At 48.2% G+C, this 18382-nt stretch overlaps 8 protein-coding genes across 8 annotated transcripts; 2 read left to right on the forward strand and 6 right to left on the reverse strand.

Annotated features, from left to right (window-relative positions):
- Nucleotides 1-290: 290 nt before the first annotated feature.
- Nucleotides 291-1672, reverse strand: F4812DRAFT_437182 (putative splicing factor U2AF 23 kDa subunit). The gene has a single exon (XM_047934901.1). The coding sequence runs from the start codon at nucleotides 1323-1325 to the stop codon at nucleotides 696-698; it is 630 nt and encodes a 209-aa protein (XP_047788006.1). The 5' UTR covers nucleotides 1326-1672; the 3' UTR covers nucleotides 291-695.
- A 953-nt stretch (nucleotides 1673-2625) lies between these two features.
- Nucleotides 2626-5442, reverse strand: F4812DRAFT_108318 (cora-domain-containing protein). The gene is made up of 3 exons (XM_047929320.1): nucleotides 4987-5442; nucleotides 3046-4923; nucleotides 2626-2992 (listed from the first exon to the last, which is right to left on the reverse strand). The coding sequence occupies exons 1-3, from the start codon at nucleotides 5271-5273 to the stop codon at nucleotides 2716-2718; spliced, it is 2442 nt and encodes an 813-aa protein (XP_047788007.1). The 5' UTR covers nucleotides 5274-5442; the 3' UTR covers nucleotides 2626-2715.
- Nucleotides 5443-6996: 1554 nt separating this feature from the next.
- On the reverse strand, nucleotides 6997-7989 carry F4812DRAFT_461387 (hinge domain of cleavage stimulation factor subunit 2-domain-containing protein; the record flags this gene model as incomplete). Its single annotated transcript, XM_047937856.1, has 2 exons — nucleotides 6997-7733; nucleotides 7812-7989. The coding sequence occupies 2 exons, from the start codon at nucleotides 7987-7989 to the stop codon at nucleotides 6997-6999; spliced, it is 915 nt and encodes a 304-aa protein (XP_047788008.1).
- Nucleotides 7990-8581: 592 nt separating this feature from the next.
- On the forward strand, nucleotides 8582-9652 carry F4812DRAFT_452197 (band 7 family-domain-containing protein; the record flags this gene model as incomplete). The annotated part of the gene is made up of 3 exons (XM_047936317.1): nucleotides 8582-8819; nucleotides 8909-9264; nucleotides 9329-9652. 3 exons carry the CDS (start codon nucleotides 8582-8584, stop codon nucleotides 9650-9652), a joined length of 918 nt encoding a protein of 305 aa, XP_047788009.1.
- Nucleotides 9653-10392: 740 nt separating this feature from the next.
- F4812DRAFT_461389 (uncharacterized protein) lies at nucleotides 10393-11040 on the forward strand (the record flags this gene model as incomplete). Its single annotated transcript, XM_047937857.1, has 4 exons — nucleotides 10393-10403; nucleotides 10495-10549; nucleotides 10778-10860; nucleotides 10953-11040. The coding sequence occupies 4 exons, from the start codon at nucleotides 10393-10395 to the stop codon at nucleotides 11038-11040; spliced, it is 237 nt and encodes a 78-aa protein (XP_047788010.1).
- Nucleotides 11041-12493: 1453 nt separating this feature from the next.
- Nucleotides 12494-13175, reverse strand: F4812DRAFT_466156 (uncharacterized protein; the record flags this gene model as incomplete). The annotated part of the gene is made up of 1 exon (XM_047938524.1): nucleotides 12494-13175. One exon carries the CDS (start codon nucleotides 13173-13175, stop codon nucleotides 12573-12575), a length of 603 nt encoding a protein of 200 aa, XP_047788011.1. The 3' UTR covers nucleotides 12494-12572.
- F4812DRAFT_437192 (RNA polymerase II transcription factor SIII subunit A-domain-containing protein) lies at nucleotides 13080-14784 on the reverse strand. Its single transcript, XM_047934902.1, has 3 exons — nucleotides 14671-14784; nucleotides 14117-14607; nucleotides 13080-13876 (listed from the first exon to the last, which is right to left on the reverse strand). The coding sequence occupies exons 2-3, from the start codon at nucleotides 14169-14171 to the stop codon at nucleotides 13215-13217; spliced, it is 717 nt and encodes a 238-aa protein (XP_047788012.1). The 5' UTR covers nucleotides 14172-14607; nucleotides 14671-14784; the 3' UTR covers nucleotides 13080-13214.
- A 33-nt stretch (nucleotides 14785-14817) lies between these two features.
- F4812DRAFT_437194 (Rec8 like protein-domain-containing protein) lies at nucleotides 14818-17910 on the reverse strand. Its single transcript, XM_047934903.1, has 2 exons — nucleotides 17182-17910; nucleotides 14818-17123 (listed from the first exon to the last, which is right to left on the reverse strand). The coding sequence occupies exons 1-2, from the start codon at nucleotides 17443-17445 to the stop codon at nucleotides 15447-15449; spliced, it is 1941 nt and encodes a 646-aa protein (XP_047788013.1). The 5' UTR covers nucleotides 17446-17910; the 3' UTR covers nucleotides 14818-15446.
- Between the last annotated feature and the right edge of the window lie 472 nt (nucleotides 17911-18382).

Here is an 18382-nt window from a genome sequence, read left to right on the forward strand (position 1 = left end):
AGTACTTGTACATATTATGAATTTGCTCTGAATAAGATCAACTCCCAAATCCCCCCCTTTTCTTAATACCGTCCAGCACTCTTCATAGGTAAGATTATAGGTAAGAGGTACCTAACATTAGGTTAGGACCGAGAGAAGAATCGTATCTTTGCCTATGTGTTTTTTTTCCCTTTCTTTCCTCACTCACTCACTCAGCATTTCCTCTTTCTTTGGTCGTAGTGACATGACGTAAACATACTAACGTAACGGTGTTAACGCAGCAGCAGCAGCAGCAGTAGAGAGAGACGAACCGGTCCAAGGGTATATAATATCATGATAGGTTAGGTAGGTAGGTACCTAGGTATCTAATACCGAATCCTGCGTGTATGCTTTGGTTGCGAGCGCGTCTCTTCTTGCTTCCTCCTCGTATTCGGCGTATTCTTCTCGCTCATCTCATCTCATCCCATCCCTAGTATTAATAGAATCGCGCTGATATGCTTTCCTCTTCTTCCAACCTCCCCCTTCCTCTTGGTACTGGAACTTAATTTTTCTTTCTCTTGTTCTTCTTCCTCTTCTTCTTCTTCTTGTTATTGTATGAATCTCGGCCCAAGTCCTAAATTTCCCTCGGCACTTGAACAACTCCCCCTTCGTTTCTCCCGAGTAACAAAAAAAAAAAAAAAAAAAAAAACCACAACCACCACCACCACCTGCTTAATTCAATACCTCTTCCTCGTCGGCTCCGGGCTCGGGCTCCGACTCACGCTCTTCTCGTCGCGGCCCCTCATCTTCAGCCACTTCTTCGTGGAGAGGGAGAGCTCGCGCTCGAGCTCGGGCGAGGGGTTCTTCCTGTGGATGAAATTACAAAAGCCGCCGCGCACGCACCCTTCGCCGCTGTTGAGGCGGCAGCAAGCCTCGCGGAAGTCGGTGACGGGGCTGAGCTCGCAGTAGACGGGGCGGCCGGCGTACCAGCGGGAGTTGAGCTCGTCGCAGGCGCGCTGGGCCGAGTCCTCGTACTTGAAGCGGGCGTACACGTTGCCGACGAGGTGGTCGTTGGTGTTGTCGCACACGACGAGCTCCTCGAGCTCCCCGTACCGGCACAGCTCGCACCACAGGTCCTCGTAGAAGGCGTCGAAGTGGTTCGCGCACTGCTCCGGCGTCAGCCGCGCCCGCGCGTCGTGCGCCGGGTTCTGGTACAAGGACGGCAGCAGGATCGTCTGCGAGTACGACGGCTTCACGTGCTTCCGGCTGCACCGGTCCCCGTGCCGGCACGCGCCGATCTTGTAGTAGAACGAGCAGTTGACTTTGTCTTGCTCCGTGCCGAAGATGGAGGCGAGGAAGTTGGCCATTTTGGGCGGCGGGGGATTATTATCTCGGTTTTGCTTCTTTTCTTTTCTTTTCCTTTTTCTTTCTTGCTTTTCTCGCGTTTGTCTGTCTGGTCGATTGTCGGATCGATTACTTTATTTACTTGATGTAATAGTAGACCGCTCGGTTATCAAAGATGTCCAGTATTCGACAAATTTAATCGTGAAATATCGCGTTTCCTATTCCCGATGATCGCAGTGATTAGTCGGATTCGTTCGTTTGGTGGTGGTTGTTGTTGTTGTATTTGGGGGGGAAAAAAGCGAAATTTCCAAGATGGAAGTTCTTCTGGTCTGGAAGTGGTAGAATTCAGAAAACGGGCTGGGAAAGATAAAGTTTAGAAGCTTTGGGAGAGCATTAAGTGGAGCCGGGGTGCAGTTACCAAAAAAGCTTGGCGCGGACAAGGCTGACCAATCACAAAAATGATAAACTCTGAGCTCCAACGTCTGGAATGCGCCACTCGCCACATCTAGATACTTCCACCGCCACAACCTTCGAGGTCTAGACATCAATTGAAGCCAGTGATTAATCAGCTTCACCTGTTACAACTTACAGCGTTGGCATAATCAAATATCCATAATTAGGTAGTCAAGGAAAAGAACCATCTCATCCTCTTCACCTACCTCTTCCTTACAAGATACACGATTACTTTAGGCCTACCACGAGCCATATAAAAAAAAATGAATAAATGTATTAAAATGTACTAGTTTAAGTAGTCGCCTAGTTAATCAACGCTTGGGTCGTCCGTCGAACGTTTCTATCCGGTCCGTATCAATATCAAAATGGCGATACCTCATAAATATACACCATATACTACCTCTACCCAATGAATCCGAAAAAAAGGTAATATGTATGTATCCCCAATAAACACCCGCTGTGTTATCCTATCCTATCCTTCCTTATCCCTCCAACTCCTTTCTTAGTTTCCCCCCGTTCTTATTATGACGCTGGTCCCCGATATCCCCGTGTACCTAGAATGAAAAAAAAGCAAGGCTCATGTGTATATGCTCTAAAGCGCTAGATGGGGGAGAAAAATAGATATTAAATAATTTTTCTTTCCGTGGTATAACCAACCACGTGGTGAAAATGATGAATGAAAGCCTGTAGTAAAGAATCTGTTCGATTTGCGAAGCCACCGAGGGGAGAAGAGATTAAGTACCCTGGTGGCCGGATGCCATGGAGCTAGGCATGCAAGCATCCGGCACGATTGTCGAATATGAATGGGCCTTCCCCGCCCACCGTGGCGGAACCAAAGATGCTGCACATGCTCCGAATCGTCTTTGGATGTAGGACAAGGTGTGACATATAAGGTATATATATATACCTAGATACACTATCGAACATCGGCAGTTTTTTCTTTCTTTCTTTCTTTTCGTTTTAGACGATGTTGTATACCCTCTTCGCGATGATAAAGCACGCCAGTCCGAAGGCGAGTAGTCCTGCGGTGATACCGAAGAACCACTTCAGATCGCCTTCGTACTCCTGACCGGGAACCCAGACGTTCATACCCCAGAGGCCGGTGATGATGTTCATGGGCAAGACGATAGTACCCAGGACGGTGAGCTTGCCTAGGACGTCGGCCGTCTTCTCTTGTCGCTCGTTCATGCTGATATTAATCTGCGCGATGTAATTGGCGTGGCAGCGGGCGAGGATCCTGCTCAAGTTAGTTATATTTCTGAGGGAGGACAAGAGAAACTCGAAACTGACACCTCATAGTGACTAAGGTTGGTCGTCATAGTCACGATATGATCTTGGATATCGCCAAGATACAGTCCTATTTCGGATCTCGGGGCAACTTCCCAGTGCTCGTTACAACGCTTTGCAAAGCTTTTGATGACGTCCGCCTTATTTCCCAAGAGTCGATATAGAGTCATGACCTTCTTTCTGCAATCGCCGATGCGGCGAAGCATATTTCCGCCATCATCCGGATTCGCCTCCGTGCCTTTCTCGTCATCCTTCTGCTTCTTCTCGTCGGGGGATATGGATGGATCAGAGGAAGAATGGAACTGTAAGATCTTGTCGTCGATATCGTCCACCTCCTCTTCGATATTCTGGATGAGCGGTAGATAAACGTCCGTGATGTCGTCGATAATTGCGTAACTGATCCAGTCCGCGCTGAGGATCATGAAATCCTTAAGTTGGCGAACCCTGCGCCGGACGTTGGCAGGGTGCGGGGTCTGGCCGAAGTGAAACGAGATAACACCTTCGCGGAACACCACGACGTACATGTTGATCGGCTCTAGGTGGCTCTCTGATTCGGCGTCTTGATCGAATGTTCGATAATTAACAAAGTAGTAGTTTCGGAACAGTTCAACCTTCTCACGCTGTTCTTGGAGCATGATATCTTCCGAGGTCAGAGGATGAATCGCGAATGCCTTGGAAATCACCTTCATCTCTGATTCCGTGGGGTTCAAGACATCCAACCACCATACGGGACGTTCGCCGTATCGCGGTTTCTTCTCTCCATCCAGACGGTTCAGAGGTGATTTGATACCGGAGGATGAGGATTTCGACCTCATTGGACTTGGACTGGGGTTGCCTGAATTATTCCTAGAGCTTGCCGAAGTCGACACCTGCTGTCTAGAAGTGGGACCTAGGTTGTGATCGGACGTTGGATGGTTTGGTATAAAAGATGGCTGACGAGAGGATCCTCTGGTCGTTGCGCCGCCGTTCCTGGTGGCACTAGGGACTTGCGTAAGAGGTTCGTCGTCATCCTCGTCGTCGGACGAATCAGACAGAAGTGGAGGGTCCGGTAGGAAAAGCTCTTTGAAACCTGCGTCTGGTTGGACAAGCTCCGATATGGTCTGACTGTGGATTGTGCTTTGGAATTCCTCGTTGAAGTAGGTGAATCGATACGGGGCCTCTTCCTCTATTCGATACCAGCCTTTATGAACCGGCCGTAGCCGACCGTTTATTAACTGCGGCTCTGTGATTCTCTTCATTCGTCGTTCTTCGCTACGGTCCTCCTTCTCTATCCTAGACCATTCTTCGAGTATGGCCAAATCCGGCCACTTGTTTCGTCTCCTACGCCGGGTCCGAACGTTGCGATCTCCGCGAACTCGCTGAGCGTCCTCGTCGGCCATTTCCGACATTTCCTCTTGAGGGAAGCAGACATCTTCCTCTGCCTGTAATGTGATGGTATGGCGCCTGTCGAAAGGTGACTGATCGCGAATCTGGGTATTGTTTAGTTCGAGTATACTATTACGTCGAGTAGCATCCTCTGCAAGGGGATCCAAAGGGCCCAATGTCGGCGATCCTGGGATGGAAGGTGGATAATTGACGTTATATCGATCGGATGGTGTCATGGGGGCTCTCTGTGACTTCCTGCCTGATCTGCTGGAAGCGGGACTGCTTGCGGATGTGTCGTTTCGTCGTCGTCCGTCTCGTGAGCCGTAGTCTCGCGACCTTGGCAGGTCCTGGCGAGGAGAGGTTGATAATAAAGGTACCGTCTCTCTATTTTCTTCCCGCATGTCCTCGTACCCGTGGCTCTGGCTGGCCTGCATTATGCGCGACCGATTCGATTGCGGCATGTGAAGGGAGGCCGCGAGAGTGGAGGGTCGCCGCGGGCGAGGATAATGATGTTCTCTATATTTGAATCAGTCATTATATTACATTACGAGCGATATGGATTGGCAATCATAAACGCACCTGTGGTCAAGAAGAAGTGCTTCACTGTCGATACTTGTATTGCTTAGGTTCCTCCCACGCATGTAGAAACCAGCTCCGTCTCCGCTGTGGCTGGACGGAGTTGTATCTTCGTCCGGATTGTTATCTGGGGGAGCAGCGAATGACTTCCGTCTTGCTTTCTTGTGCTTTCGTCCTGGGCGATGTTTTTTCTTTGGTGTTTGGTTGGTTGACGCTGTCGCATCGGACGAGACGGAGGGGTCAGCTGGAGCGCGAGAGGAATCGAGGATTAAAAACTGATTACTGGACATGACGAAGAATACGCAATCGCTTGTAGAAGAAGGGGAGAAAAAAAGTATAATAAGGAAGAAACGATATGTTGCTCGGCGACAGAACGCTCGGGGATGAAGTTGAACTAAGGGTGTTTGAAGCTTGAGCTTATTCCTAGGTAGCTTTTCTAAGTTCCTTTTAAACTGTTTAAAGCATGCCTTATCCTTTTAGATCCTTAGCAAAGTCCCTCGGTGGTGATGTCAATACCTACCTAGGTACCTACTAACCTAAGGTAGCAAGTAAGCACGTTAAGGTGGGTACTTTTGATAAGTTGTACCTTTACCTTTACCCTTTACGGGTTACTTATGCAAGGCCGGTTGCTGCCGGTGGAATTCAAGACCCCAGATGAGCTTGAGCCGTTGAGTCTTGACTTCCCGGGAAAACATACGGCCCCCATAAATGTCTCTCTATTCAGGTTCTAATATCCAAAATTCAAAGTATTGGGTTTATTTGTGTTGAAGAAAAAAAAGGTCTGCTTTTATTTACGGATCTATCGGCCTCGAATGAGCGTATGACAATGTACAACTGCAGGACACACAACGTGTACATCATGCCAACCCTGTCTAGTCTAGCCTAAGGTATGCAAGCTTCGGGAAGCCTTGGTAGAAACATTTAAGTGGGTAAGGTAACTTTAAAAGGCTTGCATTAAAATGCTGCAGTACGTATGTCGAAGCCACCAGTGCAGGCACACCCGTACATAATATTTAACACTGGCCTAATGTGAATAGGTATAAGATTTGTGTCACGTTCGGGTCTGTTTGCAGACTAATACGGAGTTTGAAGTCAAAATGTGCGGACAACACCACCTCTCAGTTTATATGTAAACAAATAAATAAACGAATAAATATAGTAAACAGTGCATTGGCTCAGATATTGCTTAGCTGTACTTTCATAAAGAGGCACGGCTTGCTCTCGAAGTTAATGACGGCACCTCATAACCCATGATCTGAGGAGTTAGACTTGGTTGGAGCTATATTAATTGGAGCCTACGAGAACGGTAGGTTGTTTATGTCTTGTAGGCTGTAGCACTCGGTTCTAACACGCAGACACGTAGATGTAGGTACGATAACCTACCTGTGTAGCCCGTCTCGCCGGTAAACAACGTATCTCGTATCTTGTTTATATGAATCAAAATATCCCGCCAATTGATAGTACTGTGTGTTGCTCTGTTGAACTAGTGCTAGTAAAATGATACGACCAATGCTCGGGTGTACGAAGGACTGTGTCCTACCAATTAGGATACGAAGCGACAAATCGTCCGAGAGTAGAGTACCTACCTCTCAGTATATTCCAAGTACGACGTCAAATATACCCGTCTAACTCTCAACCTGATTCCTCCAGTATGAATTACACATACAAGCTTGGGTACTCGAGATGGATAAAAACTCTTGACACTGAAAATAAGTTTATATTGTAAATTTTAATATCCGACGTTGCGTATCGCACGCCGCCCCATCTTATTCTCCTATAGCACGCCAATCATTTTATTATATGCAGTACCTAACGTAGTAATACGAGTCCTGTTCCCCCTCAAACTCGAAATGGAGATTGGGGGAGGGAGCGATGCCTTTGTGTTCCGAATGCCTGTGCCTGAACCGTAACGTAACCTGAACGCCAACTTCCAACTGTCCGTGTGTGTCGGGGGTATGAGAGAAAATTCGACAGGAAAATGAACTATACCACGTGGCTACCAAAGGTCGCTAACTAACGTCTTTGGGCCATCATGCCAGCTCTTAGAGCTAGGATCTGCTGGCGTTCCGTCTCCGGGAGCTGATCGATCATCTCCTGCGATAAGTTCATCACCGCCTGCATCAGGGCTTCCGTGTCTTGCGGCGCCGCGGCTACAGGTGCGCTAGCTGCGGGAGGCGCATAAGCAGCCTGAGGAGCCGCTACTGATGCGGGCGGCGCATAGGCTACTGCAACTGGAGGAGTGACCGTCGTAGCACCCGTATATGCGGGAGGAAAGCCAGGTACTGGCTGCTGAACCGGAGGCGGTGCAGCCGAAGAATCGACAACGGAATGTATAGCTTCGGGAGATACGAGACCCATCAACAACAGAGCTTGAAAGATAGCGTAAGATAGCTGTGGCGCCTGCTGTAATAGTTCCGTCGCGCGGTTCGGGTCTGTCGTCGCAAGCGACTTCATCTGAGAAAGGATATCGAGAAGCTGACTAGGGGGCAGAGTGTTGAGAGTTCTCGAGATAGCATCAGTGGCGCTCACTCCAGCAGGCAGTTCTTTTCCTGGAGGCAGAGAAAGTATTGAGCCCGTGGGAGCAGGTTGAGGAACGATATACGAAGCGCCATTCGCGGGTTGGCCAGTAGTGGTGGATGCGCTGTTAGAGTCATCACCGTCGACCCGACCTTCCGTGCTATAGTCTACACGGAGCTTCCGGCCCATGATCTCGTAGTCGTTCAGGTTTCGAACTGCTGAGGCTGCCGAGTCTAGAAGGGAAGAGAAGCAGTAAGTATACTAGGTATAACTATATATAGTTAATCGTAGTAGAGCGATGATGTCCTTACCTGCATCGGGATATTCCGCAAATCCGAAGCCCTTAGGACGCCCTGTATCCCGATCGTAGACGAGGCGGAAATTCAGGACTTTACCAGCGGTGCTGAAGATATCCGTGATCTGCTCTTCCGATAATCCATAGGGAATGTTTCCGACGAAGACGACACGCGACGGCTGTTTCGTCGACATTGTTGCCGACAAGAGATTCACAAGCTACTTTTTGGGAGAAGAGGGAAGATATACTGCGAATGAGAGGGAATGACAGGGTATTATTGATGAGACCAATTGGCGCAATTGCGGAAGTAAATTGGCCAAGCAAAAATGGTATTATGTACTTAGGTAGTTAATGGTTTAATGGAAGGTAGGTAAGGTCTGCCAGGTCTGCGTCGGTTAGAAGGTAGGTAGCTTTGAGAGGCAAAGAGGATCGACGTTTTTGGTTATCGATAAAGTCCAATGCTAAGTCGAAGTCGCGTTGGGCGTTGGCGGACGCGAAGCACGGGCCGCTTCCATACCTGGAGCGGATGAGCCAGGTTAGGTAGATCAGGTTAGGTACGTACCTTAGCTTGCTCCATTGAGCCTTAAATCCTTGGTAACGGTTAGGTCATTGGGTAAAACTTCAACCTTAACCTTCGGAGGGGAAAAAAAAGGTCGGATCACTATTGGCTGGAGTTAAGAGCTACCTTCTTTTTCAATGTTGTAGTACCACGACTTCACTTTATACTACTACATCACCAACTAAACTGCTATTATTCCCAATTGACATCGCGCAAAGCTGCCCAAGATGTCGCGCAATCCAATGGACGACTATATGCAGAGAATGCGAACCATAGTGCGCCAAAACCGTGGTGCATTCCCCGGTGGTCGCCCTCCCCAAGGTGCGGGTATGGCATTAGCTGCACTCGGTTTAGTCGGTGGTGGCCTTTTTCTCCTGCAGAACTCCATGTTCAACGTCGACGGTGGTCACAGAGCTATCAAGTACCGGAGAATAAGTGGTGTCAGCAAGGAAATCTATAGCGAAGGTCAGTCCGGCCCGTCCGGTGTTTTCCCTAACCTCTATCGCATTATAAAGTAATAATAATACCCTTGCTCATACGCCTTGGTTTTGTAGGAACCCATATTATGATCCCTTGGTTTGAAACTCCGATAACTTACGACGTGCGAGCGAAACCGAGAAACGTTTCGTCTCTTACCGGCACCAAGGATCTACAGATGGTTAACATTACTTGCCGTGTTCTTTCCCGACCTAATATCGAGGCGCTCCCGCAGATCTACAGGACGCTCGGTCAGGACTACGACGAGCGAGTGCTACCGTCCATCGTAAATGAGGTTCTGAAGAGCGTGGTGGCGCAGTTCAATGCTAGCCAGCTGATCACGCAGCGAGAGAGCGTTGCCAAACTTGTTCGGGATAACCTGTCGAGGCGAGCCGCCAGATTTAACATCTTATTAGATGATGTCTCCCTTACGGTATGTTGAATGCGTACCTATCGTCTTAAGAGTATAGGACAGATTAGCTAATATTTGTTTATAGCATCTTGCTTTCTCCCCGGAGTTCACGGCCGCGGTTGAAGCGAAGCAGGTAGCACAGCAGGAGGCCCAGCGAGCAGCTTTCGTCGTCGACAAGGCGAGACAGGAGAAGCAGGCTATGGTTGTGAAGGCCCAGGGTGAGGCACGATCAGCCGAGCTTATCGGAGAAGCGATCAAGAAGAACAAGGCGTATGTCGAGTTGAAGAAGATCGAGAACGCCAGAGCCATTGCCGCTCAGATGCAGGAATCTGGTGGCAGAAACAGATTGCTGCTCGATGCCGAAGGTCTTGGACTGAACGTGTTTAGCGATGACCGTAACGGCAAGTGATGGGGACGAAAGGCTAGGAGCAGCTGGAATCTCCACTGTGTGTTTTTTTAAAAAAAATAATACTTGTAAAATACGAATTTACGACTGGGTTCCCGCGTTCCCCGTTCCTATTAAGGATGGTTTCTCGCTCATTATCGACTTGTTAAGCTGGTGTTTGTTGTAATAACGGCTAGTCTCGGTAGGAAACATGAACAATGCTTTATCCCGTAAAAAAACAAATAGGCATGTAGACAAATCCCGTCTCAGCTTATAAATAGAGGGAAGGCTATTTCATAAAGATATGAATATTTAGTCATCTACGCTGGCATTATACTAAGAATTTTAAGCTGCTTAAGTATACCTAATACCTAGGTGCAATAGTGCAATTCGATATATCTTAGGTAGGTCTACTATATGTACCTGTGATGCGAGCACCTGAAGTGCTTGCTTCAGGCGGGGCTAATAGAGGTATGTAAATACATACTAGCAGGTAACCCCACTTCAGGTAGCACACCAACACCCCACCACGCCCGCCTACCGCCCAGGTACCTCTTGTCCGTACCTCTCTCCCCCGTCACTTATCATAGGTAACCTTAACCAGCCATTACCAAGTCGCAAATTATCGAACATCTTATTCCCATTTTCTTCCGCCATAACACCGCACGCGCCCGCAAGAGCCAACGTCTTCGGAACTCACACCCCAGTCTAGATCACTAACTTTTCTTCTCCCTCTCGTCACCTTAACTTACACAACCGCCAAGATGATGATCAAGTAAGTCGTCCTTCTTCTCATAACCAGGTTCCACTTGACTGTCTCGTCAGATCAGATCGGACGGACGGACGGAGCTAACACCACGACACAGAGTGAGAACCCTTACGGGCAAGCTGATCTCGCTCGACGTTGAGCCTACTTCCAAGGTACGTTCGTTCTACGTCTCTTTTCTATTCGTCTCAAGGAGCGGCGATTAGCTAGGTGGCTAGCTGTCACCTACTGTCCTTGTCGTCGTCTCGTCTTACTTCTATTCCCACCGAGGAGGAGTAAGTAAGCAAGCAAGCAGACAGATAGAATAGACAGACAGACATATGCATACATCTAAAAACTTCAGGGAAGTAAAGCAAAGCTAACTGACGTACCTATCTCCACAGATCGAGGATGTGAAGAAGAAGGTGGAGGAGAAGGAAGGAATCACGCCCGACCAGCAGCGACTTATCTACGGCGGCAAGCAATTGTTCGTCTCTCTCCTCTCTCTGCCTCCCATCCTCTCTCCCTCCGTTTCCACCAAAATAAAACAGTTATAACTAACATCTCATCCCACTCCAGACACGACCAATTAACCATGACCGAAGCCGCCATCGTCGCCGACGCAACCCTACACTTGGTCCTAACGCTGCGCGGCGGCCGAGAATAGAACCTCTATTCTTTCTTCCTTCCTTTTCTCCCTCCCAAACCAAACTCTGGCCTCTGTCCCCCTCCATCTGCCTCTCCAAACTTGACCAGTGCCGCTCTCCCGTCGCATTGCGCAGCCTACTACCTACCCACTTAGGTACCCAAACCTCTACGCATACTTCTTAGACCAACGAACAAGAAAAAAAAAGGACCTATAGTATCACCTCACCTCACCTTATCTTACCTTGCCGACGAGTTCTACCAAGCAGGGAAACAAAAAGAACAGAACAGAACAGAGAAAACCCCGAAAGACCGTTATGGGCCTCCCTCGAGGCCTTAGCAGGTAAAATACAAGGGGAGGTATCAACTACTACATTAGGTTAGATACTTTTACGTAAAAGAGGAACGGGCTCTAAGGTTGTTATGCTTACCTAGGTATCTATTATCTAGAGGTAGTAGACTTTGGGCCAAAGACGTTGGAATGACATTACGTTACATACATGTAGTCACTGCTAATAGACCACACAAGTACAATACAATACAAAACAAAACACACACGGGCCGAACGCGCAGACGCGTGCTTAGAAGATACCTAAGATGATGTGGCGTGGCGTTCTGGGTTCGATATTTAGGTCATTACTAACTTAGAAAACTGACTGTCTACTGTAACTAATCCTCCGAGTGGTGGCCCTCTCATAGCGCCCCTGAGTAGAATATACCAAGACGGGACTTTCATCGCGGCGTAGTAAATAATATGAACAAGTTTCAAATATACCTACCTAACCTAACCTAAGATCTAAGATAACCCACCGTGATTCGCTCCAGTCAGGTAGAAGAAACGCTTACGCTTGTCTTTAAAAAAAAAACTCAATGAATTTCACTCTAATAAGATTGCAAAAACGCAACATGCCTTATCCACCGCACCGCTCTCTCTTCTTGTAGTACATATGTTAGGTAGTGTACAATCTAGCCACCAAGTCCCTGTTGGCGCGTGTCTCTCCGCCTAGCTTGCCACGGCGGCATCGACGAAAGACGGTGAATATTAATAATGCTGTCTATACTTAGGTAGGTAGGTAGGTACCTAAGACAACCAATTCTCTCTGTGCTATGCTGCAAATGCTTTCTAGAGATACATAAAGAAAGCGCATCTGAATCCGTAATGAAAAAAAGAAAAAGAAAAGCACCGTGGGATAATAATAACAATCCTTCCTGCAAATGCCATAGCCCCCAACGCCGTGTGAAAGGATTTCTCATATCCTCCCTATGGAGGCTGAAAAAAAAAAGAAGAAATCGTTGTCCAGAGAAGTTAGGGAGGGGGAGAAACCCCGGTATCATCGTTGTGCTCGTCTGGTAGCAGAGCATCACCCTTTAGATAAAAAAGGGGGATTCTAAAAAGTGGTCGAAAGGAGAGAAAAGAAAAAAAACATCGTAGGATAAAAGTCCATGCAGCCAGTCCCACGTATCTGAGCGACGTTCCGCATTTTGACGATTCCTTAAACGAGTAGGTAGTGTTTGGTTCTGAAATTTGTAGTGCGAGACATAGATTGCCTCCCCTTACGACATTCGTCGGCTTTTCGGCTTGGGCTTCATGAAGATGCTAGGAGGTTCCTTTCGCTTCTGTCCGAGGATAGGCGGCTTGGGTTTGGGTTTAGTAGCGTCGGCGCCTGAGCTACCGGAGGCAGACCCAGTCGCAGGAGGAGGAGGAGGATACGAAGAGGGCGCTTTTGAGGGCGCCGATGGTTTCAGGGGAGGCGAAGCCGCCGTGGCCTTTCTTGGCGGCGGAGAAGATGCTGTTGGTTTAGAAGACGGGTTTTGCGTAGGCGTCGTCACGGGAACAACCTTCATAGGCTTGTTCTTCCAGGAAAGGCCCATCTTCATTTTCGCGAGGCTGGATAAGCCAGAAGTGCGAGAAGGGTTGGGACCCGGCGCCGAATGGTTAGAAGAAGATGGCATGTTCCGAGGAGCTTTGGCAATCTTGGGGGCGCTAGATGTAGAAGGCGCGTCATCGTCGAAGAGGTCCTCAAGCTCGTCGACACTTAATCCTCCTCCTTCCTGAACCTCATCATCATCATCGTCGTCGTCGTCGAATTGATTGTCTTCGTTAAGCTCGTCGTCTGAGAGAATAGTAGCTTTCTTCGTAGTAGTTCCGTTCTTCATCTTTAGTAACCGAGCCTCGCGTTCCTTCTGTTCTCGGTCCTAGCGCTCTCCGGTTCGCGACTGGGGCGCTTGAATTCTCCTTGGGGTAGGCATAGTAGGAAGAGATTTGATCCGATGTTCCTCTCGCATACCAAGCGGAGCTTGAATAATTTGCCCCTGTCGAACGGGTAGTTGGCCGGTGGGGGTCACGAGCTTGTTTCGGCGACTGATTTCGGCGGCTTCTCGTCTAGCTTTCTGCATAATGCTCCGAGCCGATGTTGTCTTGGTCCGCGATCCACCACCCCATCGAAGGCCGCCCGCGCCAGGAACATCTCGCCCGCCCAAACCTTTGCGACGACCTGGGGCGGGGCCAAGGATCTTCGCGTCGTAATTGATCACTGTGCTGGCCTTCTCCTGCTTCTCCTTCTTAATGGTCTTCAGGCTAGAAGTCAGCTTCTCCAATGCGATGCGCTTTTCCTCGACCTCGATCGCCTTGTATTTTTCGTAGACTTTGTGCCATAGTTTAGGGTCGCGGGGTTCGAAATTGTGCTTCTTTACTTGACTAGGGAAATGTCGGTTTATGAGGCGCTGCCAACATTCGGCGTCATCGGGTTGGATGTGGGGAGAATTCTCTTCTATCTCTCGTAGTTGCGCAGCGTTATCAATCTTCATAAGGATGGGGCGAACAAGACCGTAGGGAGTGGATCCCACGTCGAAGATATCTATATTGAGGCCCATTATGTTAGAGTCGGTTGCGAAATTTTGGTACGAGTAACAGGGACGGGACTGCGTGCGGTGTAGAAATTGAGGGGAAGATGCAGTATTAAGAGTGAAAGAGATTGGCACAGTAGAAAAAAGATGAGGGAGGGATGATAGTGAATTGTGAAGCCCGACAGTGATTGGAATAGTGATTAGAACAGTGCCAACGTTGGAACAGTGAATGAGATGAAAGTTAAACTTGCCTCGAACATTTTTAATGCACACAGCGGTACATAAATCAACCAAAGTTTTGACCATTGTTGCTTTGACTTCTAAATGACAAAACAATGAAAGCTTGTAGCCACCTTGTCCTAGCCAAAGTTGCGAATAGCCAGTTCGCGAACTCGATTTGTTTATTCTCCTCGTTTGTCTGTGTTTACTCCAGTTATATTAAGTAATGGAGTCCAAGGAAAAAGTTATGACGCAGGTGTTGAAGTCTTGAATTTAGATCTCAGTTGCGAATATATTTGATCAATATTCACATGATGGGTCAGGGGTCGATGACCCTCTCTGAAGGACAGCCGAGTAAATGTGGAGGGGGAAACTTCGTGGTTTATATATACGACTCAATTATAATTTAAACTTTGGGAACTGGCCAATTCGGTACCGTCTAATGCGCTGTTATTGTTGTCGTTGTTGTTGTCCTCAGTGGGATACTTTCGTGGCTCGGATCATCCAGGCGAATCAAGGTTAGCTAGTAGTGGCGACGGCGCGTTAGAATTATTAGAGTAGTATAAAAGTGAGAAGAAACACGGACTATATAGTAGGGTTGAAATATGATTAAAAGCTGATGGGGTGGCTGTTTTGAAGCTCCAGTACATTGTTTCTATACTCATACAAAGACTTTAAAGGGAAAGATGTAGTAATGAAGTTGGAGTTGAGGCTGATTACGTGGGTCGCTGATCACTGATATGTACATAAACTAGCTCTGTTATGTACGGTACGGATCCGTACAAGCTAACGTAGCATATTACGTTGACGCCACAGCTAAGGTACATCTAAAACCTTCGAAACTGAGCTGAAAGCTTATCCCTTATCTTATGCAGTAATCTACATGGAACTCAAAACATATCGATATCCACACCAGGAGGTATCTTATAACATTCAAAAATCACTAACAATACAGCAACAATATCATTCATACCTCTCATTTGAACCTCCAACTTTTTAAAAAAGAACAACGCTCTTGCGATGCATTATTTCAATACTACCTACCTATCAGACTCTGTCCCCTAGCTACTATCTAAGGCTTGAAGTCATAAAATCAGAATGCAACCAACCAACCCCCAGCCCGAACCGAATGAAAACTCCCATCATGATTTTGACGACCAATACGCCCGCGGCTGGTGGTATCTCCCTAGCCCCCGTATATCCCATGCGCCGTGACACCCCGTAGACTATGTTTGTTTGTTTGTTAGAATCGCTCGGGGAGGAATATCCCAATAAGTGCAGCGAAGTATATACATGAACCATTACTTCATCTTTTATCGCCACGATCACCAATTACCCGGTTGATAAGCGATAAGCAAGCAATCATGCCGCCGCCGCTACAGCTCTAGAAGGCGTCGCCATAGCAGGCTCTGGCTGTTGGTGATCGGGTTGCGCCACTTGTTCTTGGTTAGCAATTTCTCCGCCGGCTTCCGTCTCGGCCCAGGCGCCCCATAGACCACGCTTTCCTCTGATTCGGATAGGGCCACCGAGCGTGCCCTCTTTCTGCTCAACTTTGATGGCATCCTTGGTTGCTAACACTAAACATTCGAAGAACATCTTTGTAGCATCCGCTTTCGACGTCCTTCCTTCGGGGAGAAGCTCTTGGAACACCACTGACTTCTTCCGCTTCTCTTCATTTGTAGCTGCTTCTTCGCCGAACAGATCTCGAAGGACGTGCACTGCATGTTTCGTACCCATCGAGACCGGGCCGCTATCGGCAGGATGTACTAAGGGTGCGGTGGTTTCGTCAAACGCAGGCATCGGACTTCCTTCGCGGGGCTGGTGATTATCATCATCGTCGTATTGTACAATGGTGTTATCGGCAGCGATCTCAAGGATAGTGCCATCAGGGGCAACGCTGCGTTCGCCCAGGCCAGCATCAGCAACGATTAGTCCATCTTCGTCCTCACCCAGTTCCAAACGAGGCGATTTAGAAGCTCCTTGTTCCTCTTCCTCGCCAACATCAGCAACGCCGCTATCTCTTTTTCTCTTGAGATCGTTGATTGGCTTGATGGAATCAAGTGATAATAGTCCCCTCAACTCTAGAGCCCACGCTTTGCCACGTCCGTCACCCATGGTGTTAGATACAAAACTGGCGCTATTCCTTAGCTCAATTAAAGCCAAGAAATAAGGGTCTCGTGAGATAAAGGTGGGTGCCTTCAGGATGTTTTCGTGGCTCTGTTGTTGCTCTTTAATGTGCGCGCTAGTAAGTTGAGTAGACGGGTCCAATCCGAAGACCTTGCGCTTCTTTGACCTCTTCTGGGGAAGGGCTTCGGGCTCCTCAGGTTCTTGACCGGGTTCGTAGATGCTAGTATTATTAAGACGCGTCCACTCCTCTACATCTCGTGCTACGTTCTCGTCGATGTCCGAGAGAGGAGACTCTGAAATGCGAGCTCGGTCAAGGCCGAGGGCGCCGCCCATCTCCGGCGCGACTGACTGATCGCCAATATTGAACTGGAAATCGTCGTCCATTGGGATGTCGCCATCTCCGTCCGCGATTCTCACATTATCATCCCCAAAATCGAGGGCTAGCGATGGCTCACGGTCAGGTCCCTTTGCTAATGGAGCAACATCCAGTTCGCTAAAAATATCGTCCTCAACCGGCCTAGGGGGAGGTGCATCTCTGCCCATCTCAATACTCTTATCGCCTCGGGGTCGCTCATCGATATCCATTCCAAAATCAAGATCTAGCTCCAAGTCGTCCATGGGGGCGAGTGCCACTTCGTCTTCGTCCATGCGATCATCGTGTAGAAACTGGCTGTTGTTGAAGTCCTCTTGCAGGTTAATATCACGGTTGCTGGGTCGGCCACGGCCTCGAGTACCCGCGCTACTTTGGGGAGCGTTGACGTCCTCCATTTGACCAAGCAACCAGTTAGCGTCTGGCGGTGGTAGAATATTTAAGTTATCGGCAGGAGTAATTTGATCAGGAAGCATCAATGCTTCTCGATTAGGCATATTCAAATTCTCTGGTATATCATTGTTTCCAGTTGAACGGAAAGCCTGTCATTCAAGTTAGCAGAAGAGTAAGACGGTCAAGTCATAAAGAAAAGCGACTAACCATTTTAATTTTTAGTAGAGCTTCGTTGCAATCATCGAGGAGATAGCGGGCCTTTCGACTGTAGATTCTGACGACACCGAGCAAAAGCTGACCGCTTAAGCGGAGCGCCATAGGCGCTTGGTTTGGGGTGATGATAGCATCGACACTATCAGGTAGGTTGGACTGCAGAATGTGGGTTTTGGAGAGCTTGCGCTCCAAGTTTGCCGACAGCCAGACTCGGGCCAGAGGCCCCGTCTTCTGGAGCAAGGTCTCGGAGTAGAACATCGCGACAGCGATGACAGGGTACCTCGAAAGAACAGGAGGTTTAAGGCAATGGGGGGGAATGAAAGGTAGCTGAGCGATAATTATGACATTAAAGCAATGTATAAGGACCTTCTACGGGTGCGACAACGCGTCAGAGTCAGGTTTCCGTTGTCTAAGATAATGACGAAAGGCGGGAGGTTATCGGGGTGGGTGTAAACAAGGGAAATAAGGAGCGCGTGTTGTTTTGGGCGCAGACCGCGTTAGAAGCCAGCGCTCGCACCGAGTTTTACTCGTTTTAAAACCGACAATTCAATCAGCGCGAGCGATGCGCAATTGTAAATATTGCGCGCGATTAATAGAATTGGAGTGGTAAGCCTTAGCAAGTATATATCGAGCACTGTTGGTAGATATTTGCAATGTTGGAAAGAGGGCAAATAGGTTGAATGAAAGACTGAAATTAGAAGTGGAGGGGGGAAGCTTTGGGGGGGAACGGGTAGGGAAAAGGTGATTCGAGATTGGGTCCGTCCACTGACCGCAAGCGAAAAGATTGCTGAAGAGAGCGACTAAAAAAAAAAATCATTCGTTTCCATGTTTAAAATCCAAGTGGCTGGAGGTCTACTAGGGTACGTAGTGGGTCAGCTAGAGTGAATAACCCATGTTGATTGGTTTCTCTGTGACTTAAGCTGTGGCTCATAATTGGATAACGTCTAGGTAGGCTGCTACCTGCAGATACAATGTATGTGCTGAATTGATACACCCCCAGAAATCTTGGGGGAAAATTGATTACGAATGTACAGTTAGAACTAAACTCCTTCCGGGTCGAAATCCTGTGGCTGGTAACACATTTATCTCAGGTAGCCTAGGTTATGTACATATGTATATTTTGTATTCTGTACCTTGTACATGTATTTTACGTACATCAGCAAATACCTACCTAGGTACCTAAAGTATCCGCTCG

Source organism: Daldinia caldariorum (genome assembly GCF_022478825.1).
Source record: "Daldinia caldariorum strain CBS 122874 unplaced genomic scaffold F4812scaffold_14, whole genome shotgun sequence".
Taxonomy (NCBI): Eukaryota; Fungi; Ascomycota; class Sordariomycetes; order Xylariales; family Hypoxylaceae; genus Daldinia; species Daldinia caldariorum.